This window comes from Convolutriloba macropyga, unplaced genomic scaffold, assembly GCF_964194025.1.
Source record: "Convolutriloba macropyga unplaced genomic scaffold, txConMacr16.3 SCAFFOLD_1343, whole genome shotgun sequence".
Lineage (NCBI taxonomy): Eukaryota > Metazoa > Xenacoelomorpha > Acoela > Convolutidae > Convolutriloba > Convolutriloba macropyga.
The window spans coordinates 7,096-23,752 of NW_027452947.1; the positions used below are offsets into that span (position 1 = coordinate 7,096).

The 16,657-nt window shown below is 35.1% G+C and overlaps 1 protein-coding gene across 2 annotated transcripts; it reads right to left on the bottom strand.

Annotated features, from left to right (window-relative positions):
* Positions 1–1,247: 1,247 nt before the first annotated feature.
* On the bottom strand, positions 1,248–3,876 carry LOC142357923 (trypsin iota-like). Of its 2 annotated transcripts, none has more exons than XM_075409414.1 (2): positions 3,810–3,876; positions 1,248–2,204 (listed from the first exon to the last, which is right to left on the bottom strand). In XM_075409414.1, exon 2 carries the CDS (start codon positions 2,195–2,197, stop codon positions 1,349–1,351), a length of 849 nt encoding a protein of 282 aa, XP_075265529.1. In that variant the 5' UTR covers positions 2,198–2,204; positions 3,810–3,876; the 3' UTR covers positions 1,248–1,348. The 2 variants fall into 2 exon arrangements, with proteins under 2 accessions (XP_075265529.1, XP_075265528.1); XM_075409413.1 differs by lacking the exon at positions 3,810–3,876 and adding an exon at positions 2,925–3,075.
* Between the last annotated feature and the right edge of the window lie 12,781 nt (positions 3,877–16,657).

Consider the following 16,657-nt stretch of genomic DNA (forward strand, 5'->3'; position numbering starts at 1 on the left):
AAGGTGCTAACTGGTTTTCATGCATATGTTGGTGTCAGACACCATTCGCATAACATCCAACACGTGCCGAAAAATTAAGTGTTTTGTTTCGTCAAAGATAATGCTAAAAATAAACATATTTATCAACCGTTTAACAGCTATCTTTCATCTCCCCGGACGAAGTGCTTGTCAAAAAAGTGTGGACCAGACGGACTTGAATCCCTGTACAATTGATTCTAGATTGAACCAGTTATCAGCCAGACTGGTCTCATTGAGCTCATGGTCACATTGGGCTAGAGCAAACAGACATATACTTCGAACCAGACAGAACCCAGGCCCTGGGTCAAACAGAACAGTTTCAAATCTGATCTTTGGCCAGACCGTGCAGACCCAATCCAACATCTCGGCCAGTCTGAAGAGACTAAAGATTGGGCGAGACTGAAACGACTTTGCTCCCCATGGGTCGGAGCATACAAACCCACGCAGACTTTGGGCTAGACCATAACTAAAACATGAAAAAGCATATAAAACTATAGATTTTGGTTTTCAAATTTTAGGCACAAAAGTCAGCTTCAGCTATTGTGACTGTTTTGTCTATCAGAATTAAGGCCGCCAATTCCAAGAACAACGCAGGCAGTTTTGATAACAGAGTTTCTGTGTCCGTCAAGTAAGACTGAACCATCTTTATTTCCTGAGAACCGGCTCATGTCTTAGACTGGAAAGCTAAGATTTGATCAATCCAAGTTTTGCTTGAACTCTGATTAGAGCTCAGTCTCTTGATAAATTTTCTCAAAAAGTTTCAGAGGCTGCAACAAATTTAAAACCGGGTATGGACTGGAACAAAACACCGATGTATGGGTTTGCTTGTAAAAATACGGATTCCCTTTCAGTGACTCAGGTCCGTCTGGCTCTGTCTTGGGTGGGGACCACAACGTTTTATAATTTTGCTGACCGAATTATACATTGACGGTAGTAATATTTGTATCATATTTGGATGAAAATATTTGTAATAAATTGAACGCAGCTATTAGATTTGTTTTCATAGAAGTTTTTAATTTATCTGGCTTTCAGGAAAGGTTAAAAATAAATGTTTTCTTTGAAATTGCTTTCTTCCTCTAAACCCATAGAACCAATACAAGATGAGCACTTAAAAACATTTAGTATTATACAATCAGCATGTTATTTTAAGTATCATTATATATATATATATATATATATATATATATATATATATATATATATATATATATATATGGTAGAAAAAATAACAAATCCTCAAATTAAATTGTAAATAGTTGGCTTTCAATTATTCTAACTACAAATTTGTATATTCTTCATTCAAACTAGTCAAATATAAAACCAGTATCTTCTAAAGGGTGTTCGTGCATTCGTCAGTATAGTTGATGTGTAGGTCGATCCATTTTTTGTAATAGCCAATATTTATATAAATTCCCGGATATTCTTGCATCGGGCATGATTGGGCAAATGAGAACGTAATCAGACCAACAAGTATTGGATCCGTGGTTTCGTTCCGAAGAGATTGAGACAGAATGAGCGGTCCACCGATATCTTCAGAGCACTTATCGCTAATATATCCTGCTGAAGCACACAGCATACTGTCATCAATAATGTAGACCTTGCCATACTCTTTTTGGCATTCCTGGTTCGAAATGGTTTTCAATTGTGAACGAATTGCGCCATGATCATAACCGAACACATCGACAGGTGTTCCTGAACCTAGCTTTGGATCATCAGAAAGAACAATGTCTCTGATAGGTGGTAAACTCTCTAAAGAATTGCACGATATAACTAGTATTGCAATATCGTGCGTGATTATGCCGCTTTGACTGGAGCTATTCCAGTCGAAATGAACCGCATCAAAATCAATCCACGGCATTTCACCGGGATATCTCGTGGGATCAGGCTCATTAAAACTAACGTTTCCATATTTCACTATAGCGTTCTTATCCATATCCATCACGCAGAAGTAAGATGTAAGTATGAACCTTTTTTTGTACAAAATGCCTCGACACTCTCTATGACTATCCCAGCCAAAAAACTCTACGTTAACTACAAACTCTGCAGATCCGTCCTCAACGACCAAGCCTTTATCATATAGTTCCTGGATGCTCGATTCTTCTTGTTCAGTCCAGTTCAGATCGACGACATTGGCCGATGCCAGCAGGAAAAGTAGCATGTTTACAGTTGGAACTTGCATGATGTCCCTAAGCAAGAATAATTGCAGCCTCAAGTTTGATTAACTGGTTTTAGCATTGTTAATGAACAAAAAAATTATTTTGGGTATATCGAATGAATTTAAACTTCCCACAGTTTTGAAAACCAGATGTAAAGTACAAAAATCACGTCGAGTTTAGCATTAGCTTATGGATGCAAAAAACATATATTAACATTTTCATTTATTTTTCAAGCATTTCAATTCATTTTGAAAGCAACGGTAGGCCAGGAAGTCTACCAACTATTTCTATTTGAACTATACTTGACAAAAAGTTGATGATTTAACTATGGAATACTTATGATCAAGTTACTCGGCAAAGGTTTTTTTATAATTTATGTTAGGGGGTAAAAACGGGGAAATGTTTTATGAGGACGAAAATTGAAAAACATTTTGTATTTGGGAAGCAATAGCTGGGAATGTTTTCTCAACTACTTCTGTTAACTAATTACAAACTGAATCATAACTAAGAAAAATGAGATTTTGGCAAAACAGTCATTGACTTTCTGTGGTTATTGTTTCTAATTCGTTTTTGCGAAAAAAAAACAGATTGAAAACTTATACAAAGAGATGCGCTGTGTAGAAACTGATGGTATTTCTTTCAAAAAAAACAAAGACTGCTGATGAAAACTGTTCATGGAACAAAAACTCACTCAGTTATGCTTTTTTTGTTGCGCACTTTGCTGTGGCTAATAAATAATATCTAACTTACTTTAGTTGTTTTCTGGTTTGCCGTTCTGTCAGCTTAACTAGCTCAATATGAACTGCTTTTATTCTAGATTTGTGTTTTTTGACTGCTAACCAGAGAAAAATAAATTAACAGCGTTGTAACACATGCTCGAGCACAATTGGCGGTATTGATGAAGCGCTGAAAGCTACATTAACTCGTTGATTATATATATATATATATATATATATATATATATATATATATATATATATAATCATACCGAAAATAGATTTGCAACTCCCTCAGTTAGATCTGGTTCTGGTCTATTTCTGTCTGATGACTAGGCAAGTGGTCGTTTAAAAATGCGTCTATGTATTGGACAAGAATTGCAAAAGAACAAACTTCAGATATTTTTAGAAGCTTCTCAATTTGAATACTAGCCATTTATGACTTGTTAGAAATGCTTGTTTAAGTACTTCGGTCTGTAATAAGAAAGACTAAGCATGTGATCGCCGCGAAAAAACGCTTGTTTACGTAGTTGTCGATGGTCGCAATTACTAGGCAATTTATTGCCGTAAAAACTGCACCTATTTAAAGAAATGTTGGAGATCGAGAGTTGAAAGATGTTGTGGGATTACGTTAGGGGTAAAAGCGGGGAAACATTTCACGATGAGGAGAGGAGGAAAGTTGAAAAACGTTCTATATATATATATATATATATATATATATATATATATATATATATATATATATATGGCATGCAATAGCTAGGATTGTTTTCTTAACTAGTTCTGTTAACTAATTACAAACAGAATTGCAATAAATAAATAATGAGATTTTTGCCAAAATATTCTTGCCTCTCAGTTGTTGATCTCTTAACATTATTTTTAGAATTGAACAAACGAATAATACATAAACTTGTTTTACTTGTTTTCTGATTTGCAGTTCTATCAGTTTAACTAGCTCAAAATCAGCTGTTTTATTCTAGATTTTTGATATATTTTACTGCTAACGAGAGAAAAAAAATGAACAACTTTGCTACACAAGCTCGTGCAAAATTGGATTGGTTAATGAAATTTTGAAAACTACTTTAACTCGTTGATTATAAACATGCATAATCAAATCAAGATTAGAAACTTTGATCGTTCGTAACTCCCTCAGATGAATCTGCTTCTGGTCTATTTCTGTCTGCTGGCTAAGCAAGTGATCGTTGCTTAATAATGCATCTATATATAGAACAAGAGATGAAAGAGAAGGCGTTTCAGATAGTTTCATAAGCTTCTCAATAAATGGCCAGTCATGTAATATCAGAAAAGCATGCTTAAGTACTTCGGTATGTGGCAAGAAAGACCGCAAAAAAACCACTTGTTTATGTACTTCTGTCTATTGTCTCCACTACTGACCAAATGATCCCCGTAAAAACTGCTTCGATTTACAGAACAAAAGCTACAGGCTGAGACTTGACAGATGGTGTATTTTTTGCAAAAAAAACTAGTAAATAGTGCTGCGTCTGCAATCCTAGTCAATGGTATAACTAACTGTGATCAAAAGAGCCGATAGGGCGACCGATGATAAATTTATTTGCTTATTTAAAGAGCAAGAGTTGCGGTTAAAGGCGTTACATAGCTAAAAAGGAAGTTTTTCGTAAAAACTGGCCCATCAGGCGCCATGTGTAATGCGGATCTTTTCTGCTAGTGCCTCCCCCCCCCCCAGCCTTATATAGCCGTTAAATTTGCACCCCCAAAAATCTAAGTTTTTGTGAATTGTAAGAGCGATATTTCCATTTCATTGAAACAAGAGTCTCTAGGTAGAATGAAGGCACTTTTAGAATAGTTTCCTTAAAATATGTCAAAAAATCAAGCCCCTATTGTAGCCGATAACACCAAAAATGATCTAATACAGAAATTTTTATTGATGCTCACGTTATATGCAACAAACTTTGGTTGAATACGTAATACTTTCAAACCATAGTTGCGCTAGCTTTTAGTAAATGCATACTGCTCATATATGTTAACGTATGAGATAACTTAGCTTTAACAATATGTTTACACATTTATAAATGGGGGTGCCTAACTAAGCGGGGGGGGGCGCTAGCAGAAAAGATCCTATGCTTGCTTGAGTAATTTTTTCTCGGGTCCAAAATAATAATGTGGTCACTGCTTTTAGGTGCATTATCTATAGTAGCCAAGCATGCTAAATCAGTAAAGTTTGTCCACTGTTTATGTCTGAGGTCAGAAAATTTCTTATGCGATTCCTGATAGAAAAATTAATTAACTAAACAGTGAGATTTTTAAATAAGACTTATGAGCAATTCTTAGATCTTTTTCATCTAAAAACTAGCCAAAATATACTGCAGCGGTACTGTCTTCTTAAGTAATTCTGACAGTTGGCATTCAGCAACTGTCTGTTTACACAGCAAAAGTTGCATATTTAGGCGTTACGGAAGCTATTAGATGAGTACATCAAATCAAACCAATGAAACTTAACATAAACTGCTTGTTTAGGTGATTTTGTCTCCCGTCGCAAAAGTTCCTGTGATCGCTGCTCAAAAAAAAACAATTTACAGAGCAAGAAATGCTAAGTGAGGCTTTATCGCTAAATGCTGCTCATCTAAATCTGTCTATAGTCAGAAAGATAAACCACCAGGTATTCTGCAACCTCTGTTAACAGAATTTATATTTTTACATAGCAAGGGTTGCAGATTGCGGCGAGACGGTAGCTGGATTAAATTTTTAAGAAAAAAGAAGATAACAATGCTACTTTAGACAGCTGGCTTTAGTAATTTAGCCTGTGGTCAGAAAAATCAATCGACAGATTGCTGCTAAAAGTATTTCTCTGTTTTAGAGCAAAAGTTGCTGAGCGAGGTTTCTATAGGACAAAATGTGCCGGGTAAGGCTTCTAGCTTGTCACAATCTTCTTTTATTTGCTCATGGTTTGATCTATTCATGATTACTTATAAAGATGCAGATAGAGGTGTTACAGAACCTGACAGGCGACTTCAAAAAAGTAGGCAATCAAAATCCACAAAAAATAGTTCTGTACGTTTTTAGAAGCACTAATCTTGCCCTCGTGTTGCTCATCATAAAATTTTTTTACTAGTCATACCAGGTCATATATTATTCTTATTAATCACACTAGGTCATATATAATTTGTATGAATTTTTAGTAGTCATACAAGGATCAAACAAAAAATCAAATTTAACACTAAAATGCTCAAATCATTACTTACGACCTAAACTACTGATACCGAAAAAGCGCAATCAAAGGAGTTGTGGACACACCGGCCCTTTTGTTTCCTTACTCTTCTTTTTCTCTCCTCTTTGTGTTGTTTAGATCCCGGCTTAATTGGAAATAGTCCTTTAGCTTTCTTTTTCTGGCTTAACTTGAGCTCCCTTTTCCTTTTCCGAGATGCACGATTTTGAGTGTTTTGGTGCCCCGGTAGCCAGCAGTTGCCATCGTTGCATCGAAACCACTCGTCGAGTGCCTCTGACGTTCTATCCTACTTGTGTTCTTAAGGTTCCGGCTCATCTGGGACCTTCCCCTGTGTGTGATTTCTTAGTAGTATTTATGGTCCTTGTACGACTACTGAGAAAGCATATATGATCCTTGTATGAATACTAAAAAATCATAAATGATCCTTGCATGACTACAAGGAAATCATGTATGATCCTTGTGTGACCACTAAGAAATCCTACATGATTTTTGCATGATTTTTTATTGGTCATACAAAGATCATATATGATTTCTTAGTAGTCATACAAGTATCATATATGATTTCTTAGTAGCCATACAAGGATCGTAAATGATTTCATACAGATCTTAGTTTGGTTATGTTGGTTTGCAGCAGTTTCAATTGATCAGTTATTGGTTTTTGAATGCTTGCGATATACGAGCAGTATTATCTATCATTTTTAATTTCTGTGATTTCATACAATGATCATTTATGATATCTTCGTAGTCATACAGGGATCACAATCGAAAAAAAAATCATAATTTGTGCGACATCATATATGATCCTTGTATCACCCCGTTGCAACGTTTCTCGAAAATTTTGGCAAGTTCCCATTTTCTTCCCGCTTTTTTTCTAACATTTCCCACCGGGAAATGCAAGTGGGAAATTTTTGGGATATGCAAGTTTAAGTAAGTATAGGCAAGTTCTCGGTTTTTCCCAATGGAAAAATTTTCTCACTACTACTACTACTACTACTACTACTACTACTACCACTACTACTACTACTACTACTACTACTACTACTACTACTACTACTACTACTACTACTACTACTACTACTACTACTACTACTACTACTACTACTACTACTACTACTACTAATTCTATAAAAAAATGCTGATTTTCTGTTTTTTTTTAATTTCCCACGTTTCCCATTTTTTCCCCGCAATTTTTCCCGTTTTTCTTGATATTTTCCCACTGAGATCTTAACTAATTTTCCGGGAATAACCGGAATGAGAAGTGAACGCAAGTTTCCCAGCGGGAAAAAGCGGGAAACGTACGCATAGGCAAGTTTCCCGCTGGGAATTGTGGGATTAGTAAGTATAAGCAAGATTTCCGGGAATCCCACTGGGATTTCCGGGAAACGATGCACCGGGACTGCTAAGAAGAGGCGACCCTGGATGACGTGTATTTAGAGCTCATTAAAAATGTTTGGAATAGAAAATTTTAGTTTTTGTCCGTTTTTTTCCGCGGAACACATCACGTGCCGAATATCCAATTTGTTATTCTCAATTTTAAAAAAGGTTATGTTAATCGGAGAATTAATTGACGGAAAACCATGATTTTCATCACTCGCATTCATGGTTAAACATAACCATTTCCATGAGTTTGAAATTCCCAAATATTTGTCTAAATCCTTATTATCTACATTTAATAAGTGAATAATTGAGAGACATGTCACTGATGTCACTTCAGTGATATGGGTAGCTTAACTACTACCTGACTTCTTAAACCACCATTATCATTGCAAGGGATGTTTATGTAACTAGTCACCAATTGGGTTTTCTGTCACTTTGTCTAATTCACATCATGCTAACTATCGCAGTTGGGTAACTGCGTGCAACACGAATAGCAAGGAAAGGAGTGACCAGGACTATAGATTTCTAAGCAGGGTCGTAGAGGTTAATACAAACTCCAAAAAGTCTAATCGAGATGTCGAACATTGCCACTTACAGACATTTTTTGAAAATACTGAGAAGTAAAGCCTGCAATTATTTTACATACTAACATGCAGAGACCACTCAATCAGATGTTTAGTCGATATGTATGTATGTATGCATGTATGTATGTATGTATGTATGTATGTGTGTGTTTTTGTGTGTGTGTATGTTTGTGTGTGTGAGTGTATGTGTGTGTGTGTGTGTGTGTGTGTGTGTGTGTGTGTGTGTGTGTGTGTGTGTGTGTGTGTGTGTGTGTGTGTGAAGAGTGGCCTCATAAATTTTTTTTGCTCCTTGAATTATTTTAATCAAACATCTATCGTAGAAAAACGTAAAAAACTTAGATGGTCTTAGGTGTAGGAATGCTTAGTTTATTGGTTTGTGTAACGAGGACCGCAAAAAATATAAAATGTTCCGTGTTATTTTTTACTAACATTTTACTATTTTTTAAAAACAAAAACGTTTGAACCAATATAGATTATTGTTGTTCAAGAACTGCTGGCGTTAAATTTCAGGAAGTCTATCTGATAAAAAAACAAGGGAGCAGCTAAACATTTTGAAATTACTGATCATTGTTTGAAGTATTAATGATATTTTGTGATTCCTTCCTTGCTCAAAATTGACCGATAATTAATCTATTGCAAGGATCTGTAGGATACAGTAGCAATTAGAGGTCATTGTATCAAGTATAGTCATAAAAAAAGTCAAAGCGTTCAAAATGAAATCGGAAATATAGAAGTCATGATTTTTATGTAACCACGTGTTAGCTTCAAAAGCTTTGTTGATTGTCTTTATTACTGTTGATTTCTCTATATGCTTCCATTACATTAAAAAAATGCATATCTATTGTTTTAACAGGAAAGGCGTATTCAAATATTAGGTTAGGATTCCCCAACTCCTACAATGGTGACCCTTAACTGTTAAAATAAGCCTAATACGGAAGCTAAATAACTATAATTTTCCCTAACGCTAATCAAATTTAATCGTTTTATTACAACAAAATTCGAGTCGAATTTTAACTTTGCTCGACTTCTTAAATTTGTTTTTTTTCCGGGGCCCCGTTATTTTTCTCTCATTACTGGTTTTACGGTGATGGATGCTTCACTATGCTTGATGCGAATTCAACGAAAGCATGCTGAATAAAACTTGACGTTAGATGACGGTGTCATAAAGCACAGGTTAATGCAAGCAATGCCAATTTCTGTGAATACAGCACTCTAAGCCCACCTAGAACTTCCTGTTGAACAATTCGCCAAATTAACTGATACAATTTACAGCTACTCAAACACTGTATTTGCTACAAGTCCTCCAAACGTATTTGGAGCCTCTACACAGCAGATGCCCACAAGACCATTATACAATCAGCATTCAACGAAAACAACCAATCACTAATCCAATCAAAATCAAACAGATCAATCGAGAACACACATAGACCTTTCACAGCAAGTCAAAGACCAAAAATTTGTCGCTATCATCTCTACTTTGCTGAAAAAACAAAACCATGTAAACCATGGTGCCAGTGGCCAGGACAGAAGCCCAAAAATATAGAACCAATGTCTCGCGCAAACTCTCCAGCAAATCCGTCGAATTAGTAACCCCTAGTTTGTGCGCGGCAACCTCTGGGGGTAATCTCTGCATTCACATAGCCGCTAAATCAGGAGACAATTCAATTGATTTTATAGCAGACGTAGGTTCAAAGACATCAATAATTACGCCAAATTTTGTTAATACAAACTTTCAAACCTCCTAACACCTACTGTGACAAAACTTAGAACAATCAATGGAGATTCAATTGAAATTTTTGGCAGAATGTCGTTATCAATTTCAATTCCTTCTTTGCGAAGAATATTTTCTTTCACATTCTTTATAGCAGATGTCAAAGACAATATTCTTGGCTTAGAATTCCTGAATGAAATCCAAATTACAGTTAATTGTGATATTCCCACCTTAACTGACAACATAACAAGACTTTCAACGAAACAATCTTTAACACCAGTTGAAGACAGTAATTTATCAGTCCAGGTTGTTAACCATGACTTTTTGTCAATTGAGAAAGATAGACTAAAAACAATCATGGAAAAATATTGTGATGTTTTTCGTGACGTTATTTTTAATGTCGAAGCAAAACATAAAACAGTCCACAAATTGAAACATCCGAGAAACAAGTTTTCTCTAAACCAAGACAGTTGACTCCAGAAAAACTAAAAATTGCCAATAATGCCTGTGATGAAATGCAACGGCTTGGTATAATACAACCATCTAAGAGTCCTTACTCATCACCTTTGCATATGGTTCCCAAGAAGGAAATTGGCGATTGGAGACCCTGCGGTGACTATCGATCTCTAAATCACATAACTGTCAGAGATAGTTATCCAATGCCTCAGCTTTCTATGGTTGAACTGAATGACAGAAAAATTTCAAGCAATCTTGACTGGATCAAAGCATACCTTCAGATACTGATTCACGCAGACGACATAGAAAAAACAGCCGTAACTACACCTTTTGGTTTTTTCGGATTTATCAGAATGCCATTTGCTCTAAAGAATGCAGAAAAATCATTTCAACGCTTCATACAATAAGTTGTTCAGAATATATCAGATGTGCTCGTGTACTCAGACGACTTTTTGGTAGCGTCTTCTGATATTGAGTCGCACCTTGAAACACTTGATCGCTTGCTAAAAAGATTAAACGAATATGGCTTGCGCATAAACCTGACTAAATGCAAATTGCTTAAAGAAACTGTTGATTTTTTAGGAATTGAAATTTTCTCTGAAGGTATTCAACCACTTGCATCAAAGGTTGAAAGCTTGGTTGGTTTAGAAGAACCCAAAAATTACAAAGAGCTCCAAAGAATAATGGGAATCTTTTCTTTTTACAGGAAGCATATTCCACAATATGCCCAAATTATTGAGCATTTACAGCATCTTCTTAATTCAAGTCAACCAACACAGAAAAAAAGAAGGAATAAAGCTAATTTGCTTTGGAATACCATGAAACCCACCTATGATTGGCTTCCCCAGCATTCAGAATATTTAGCGCAGTTAAAGATGGCTTGAGCAAATCAGTACTTCTTCACCATATATCACCAGATACCACATTGCCATTAACAACTGATGCTTCAGGAGCAGCCTTCCATGAGGTATCGAGTTCAGACAAAAACCTACCACTAGCATTTTTCTCTAGACGTCTAACACAAAGGAACAAAATTACAGCACTTTGACAGAGAATTATGCTGCAACCGTTAAATTTCGAAATCTCATATAAGGCAGAAAAACTCTTGTTTTTACAGACCACAAGCTTATAGCTTGCACTTTTTGTCGAATAAGCCCATCTGATAATCATAGTCCTCGACAAGCCAGACAGCTTTCTTTTATAGCTGAAGAAATTGATGAAATTCACCATTTGTCCGGATCGGAAAGTATTGTTGCCAATTGTTTCTCTCGTCTTTCAGTTGGTACTAATGAATAATCTCGAAATGTATCCGGCGTCTATATCGATGTTTTTGATTTACCAGAATTTGCGAAATGACATATAGAAGGTTTTCGTTCTCAATTGACAAATGAATATTTGAACGGAGTTCAAGAGGTTACTATTGGCATTGAAAAACTTCTCTGTGATAAATCCGTTGTTCCCCGACCTATTTTACCTCCGGATTGTTGGTTGCCTATTTTCAGCCAGTTCCATTCAGCCAGACTTATGTCATCCTGATTGGAAAGTTACAAAAATGATGACTCTAGCAAGATTTACATGGCCAAAAGCTGGTCAAAATATCAAATTGTGGAGCAAAGAATGTCTTCAGTGTCAGCAGAACAAAATTTTAGGACACACAAAAACTAAGACATGCCAGATTAATGACTGCATTACCAGATTCAGTCATATACATCTAGATATTGTGGGACAACTTTCAGCAGTTCCAGATTCTCCTCAAAGATATCTTGTAACGTTTACCGACAGAATGACAAAATGGATTGAAGCACAACCTGTGTCATCCACTACAGCTGATGTTATAAGTGACGTTTTTCTTAATTCGTGGTTTTCTAGATTTGGCATGCCTTTATACATAACCACAGACCGAGGTTCTCATGTCGAAAGTGAACTTTTCGAATGCTTGGCAAAAACTGTTGGTTTCTGTCGGCTAACAACAACTGCTTATCATCCTCAATCAAACAGTCAGATAGAACGATTTCATAGAACACTGAAAGAGGCATTAAAGTCGGCTAAAAGCGACTGGCTCAGAGCCTTGCCTATTGTTCTGTTTAGAACTCTAATTAAACCTGACGAAGTTAGAGTTTCTACTTTATCGGCCACCACTGGTCTTGATGTTCTAATACCGAATTCCATAGTTAATGATAAATTAGAAAAGTGGTCTTTTGAGTATATTCGCTAGCTATAAAGTCATCTAGACTGTTTAGTTTTCACCTCAGAGAGAAAAACAAAATGAAGTTCCAAAGACAAAATTTTCATTCCGAAAGAGCTCTCTTAATGTTCTCATGTCTGACTGCGTGTTGACCGAGCTCCTTATTTTGGTCCACTTGAAGTAGACTCTTTCAATCATGAGTTGAAAACAGCGCAAATAAATTTGAATGGTTTGAGCCAAACAGTTAGCATACAAAGGCTAAAACAGTGCAAATTGCTTTTAGCCGCCAAAAAGAGCCATCAGCCGAAAAAAAAGAAACGAAAGCCCAATTAAGAGCAATGCTGAGACAAAATTAACATTTCAAGAGCACTACTGTCATTTTATTGAGCCATACAATCGTGCAATGCTCAAATGTTGTTACAAAAATTGTCTCATCAAATGGTTTCATTTAGATTGTGTCGGCTTAAGAGCACATACAAAATGCTCATGGTTCTGCTCAACGTGCAAGAGTTTTCTCACGGTCGAACAAGTGCGAAGTTTGGCAGTAATTGAACAATTTTGCCTTTATCTTGACTTAATTGCAGCTTTTTGCAGATTAGTTGCAACATTGTTACTCTCCCCAATTATTTTTTTCGGTTATTTATTTATATTTTGTCCAATTGACTCCCCATCAGATTGTCAGTAAAAAAGCTGCCATAAATTATAACCAAAAGCAATCTTAAACGAAAATTTTGTGCGGAAAAGTACAAAAATTTCACAAACTTTGGCCAAATTCGTCCATTTTAACACATAATTTCTCCTCTTTTACGGCAGAAAAATGGCCTAATTCAGCATTCTTTACTCATTTGAAACCATTAATTGGTTTTAAAAGACTTTGTTTGTTATATTTGTTTAATTACTTTCCATTTTCGCTTATTTTTCTTGATTTTTGATAAATTTGGTTATTTTAGGTTATTTTAGCTTACTTTACTTTTGGCGAAGTGGACAAGTTACTGGGCGTTGTGGACAACCTATGGGACGATTTGGGTAATATTTTGGTGGATCTTCTACGATATTCGGGATATTTTGTGAGTTTTGGTGGTTATTCTACGACATTCTTGGTATTTTGCGATTTTTGGTGGATATTCTAATTTTACGGTGTTTTGGGTCTCCGACACTCAAGAGGGGGAGATATGTGGGATACAGTAGCAATTAGAGGTCATTGTATCAAGTATAGTCATGTAAGAAAAGTCAAAGTGTTCAAAATGAGTTCTGAATTATAAAAGTCATGATTTTTATGTAACCACGTTTTAGCTTCAAAAGCTTTGTTGATTGTCTTTATTACTGTTGATTTCTCTATATGCTTCCATTACATTAAAAAAATGCATACCTATTGTTTTAACAGGAAAGGCGTATTTAAATATTAGGCTAGGATTTCCTAACTCCTACAGATCTGCAACACATTTAGAATGATTAGTCTGCAGTTTCAATTGGTCAGCTATCAATTTTCGAACTACGAGCAGTATTATCTGTCATTTATGATTTCTTTGATTATTTACAAGGCTCATATATGGTTTCTTAGTATTCATGCAAGGACAGTTGAACAATTTTGCCTTTATCTTGACTTAATTGCAGCTTTTTGCAGATTAGTTGCAACATTGTTACTCTCCCCAATTATTTTTTTCGGTTATTTATTTATATTTTGTCCAATTGACTCCCCATCAGATTGTCAGTAAAAAAGCTGCCATAAATTATAACCAAAAGCAATCTTAAACGAAAATTTTGTGCGGAAAAGTACAAAAATTTCACAAACTTTGGCCAAATTCGTCCATTTTAACACATAATTTCTCCTCTTTTACGGCAGAAAAATGGCCTAATTCAGCATTCTTTACTCATTTGAAACCATTAATTGGTTTTAAAAGACTTTGTTTGTTATATTTGTTTAATTACTTTCCATTTTCGCTTATTTTTCTTGATTTTTGATAAATTTGGTTATTTTAGGTTATTTTAGCTTACTTTACTTTTGGCGAAGTGGACAAGTTACTGGGCGTTGTGGACAACCTATGGGACGATTTGGGTAATATTTTGGTGGATCTTCTACGATATTCGGGATATTTTGTGAGTTTTGGTGGTTATTCTACGACATTCTTGGTATTTTGCGATTTTTGGTGGATATTCTAATTTTACGGTGTTTTGGGTCTCCGACACTCAAGAGGGGGAGATATGTGGGATACAGTAGCAATTAGAGGTCATTGTATCAAGTATAGTCATGTAAGAAAAGTCAAAGTGTTCAAAATGAGTTCCGAATTATAAAAGTCATGATTTTTATGTAACCACGTTTTAGCTTCAAAAGCTTTGTTGATTGTCTTTATTACTGTTGATTTCTCTATATGCTTCCATTACATTAAAAAAATGCATACCTATTGTTTTAACAGGAAAGGCGTATTTAAATATTAGGCTAGGATTTCCTAACTCCTACAGATCTGCAACACATTTAGAATGATTAGTCTGCAGTTTCAATTGGTCAGCTATCAATTTTCGAACTACGAGCAGTATTATCTGTCATTTATGATTTCTTTGATTATTTACAAGGCTCATATACGGTTTCTTAGTATTCATGCAAGGACAGTTCTAGGAAATACGTTATGATTTGTATGACATCTTATATGATCCTTGTATGACCTCTAAGAAATGTCGACCCGGGCCTTTGCTGCTGAGGGAACTTGCATTATTAGGGGAGCAGATAATACTGGATGAGGCGTTATAACATTGTTATGAACTTTTTCAGAGAAACGAATCATGCTACAATAATAAGGTGTGCTGATCTAACTCCACCTGTAATCAAGGAGAAATCACGTGAAAGCGTTTGTATGCAGAATGAAAGATGAAGATTTTGCAATCCTACAACATTCGTAAGGTTTTTCAATGCAAAAAATCTATGGACAGAAAAACTGGACATGTGAAATGTAGGTACCTTTATAGAGCGAGATGTGAAAAGTGAGGCACCCTTTTTCTCATTTCAGCAGCCTATTCGAATAATTTTGTCTGTGGTCAGAAAAATTAAGCAAGTTATGCTAATGATTGTTTATTAATAGAAAAACAGCTGAAATTGAGGCAATAAAGATGCTGTCAGAAGATGACCAAGAGATGACCAAGAGCCAATTAGGCTATATCAACATAGCATGCTTGTAAAACTCGCATGCTTGTATCAACATGCTTGTATCAACATAGAATGCTCGCGATCAGAACCCGTGTCGGGAAATTTTCCGATAATTATGTAAGAAATGCGCTGAAATTCGCCAATTTTTAAAAAGTTCAGCGCAAAAACCTTACATAATAATGCGTTGAAATGTGCTGAAATGCGCTGGAACTTTGTAAGAATTGCGATGAAAATTTTGCGCAACTCGTACAAAGTTTCAGCACATTTCAGCACGTTTCAGCGCATTAATATTAAAGCTTTTTGCGCTGAAGTTTAGCTTACAATATTCAGTAATCTTACAATATTTTTTGACCAAACCTCGACCTGGGGAATTGGACAGTAGTATAAAAAAGTGACTAGAACCTCAACGGGGGGGGGGGACGGACATTTTTGGAAGCCTGATTTTCTCGGCCCAACAACACCGGGGTGGGACACTTGAAAATTTTGAAAATCTGAATAAAATGTCCCCCCTATTTTGCATATTTACATACATATATATATGTATATGCATGTATATATGTATTGTGTATATTTATATATGTGTATGTATATGTATGTATTATGTATATGTATATGCATGTATATATGTATTGTGTATATGTATATATGTGTATGTATATGTATGTATTATGTATATGTATATGCATGTATATATGTATTGTGTATATGTATATATGAGTATGTATATGTATGTATTATGTATATGTATATGCATGTATATAAGTATTGTGTATATGTATATATGTGTATGTATATGTATGTATTATGTATATGTATATGCATGTATATATGTATTGTGTATATGTATATATGTGTATGTATATGTATGTATTATGTATATGTATATGCATGTATATATGTATTGTGTATATGTATATATGTGTATGTATATATATGTATTATGTATATGTATATGCATGTATATATGTATTGTGTATATGTATATATGTATATGTATATGTATGTATTATGTATATGTATATGCATGTATATATGTATTGTGTATATGTATATATGTGTATGTATATGTATGTATTATGTATATGTATATGCATGTATATATGTATTGTG

Bases quoted from the DNA above. Each gene is read 5' to 3' on its own strand.
- LOC142357923 (XM_075409414.1), bottom strand. From the start codon at position 2,197: ATGCAAGTTCCAACTGTAAACATGCTACTTTTCCTGCTGGCATCGGCC.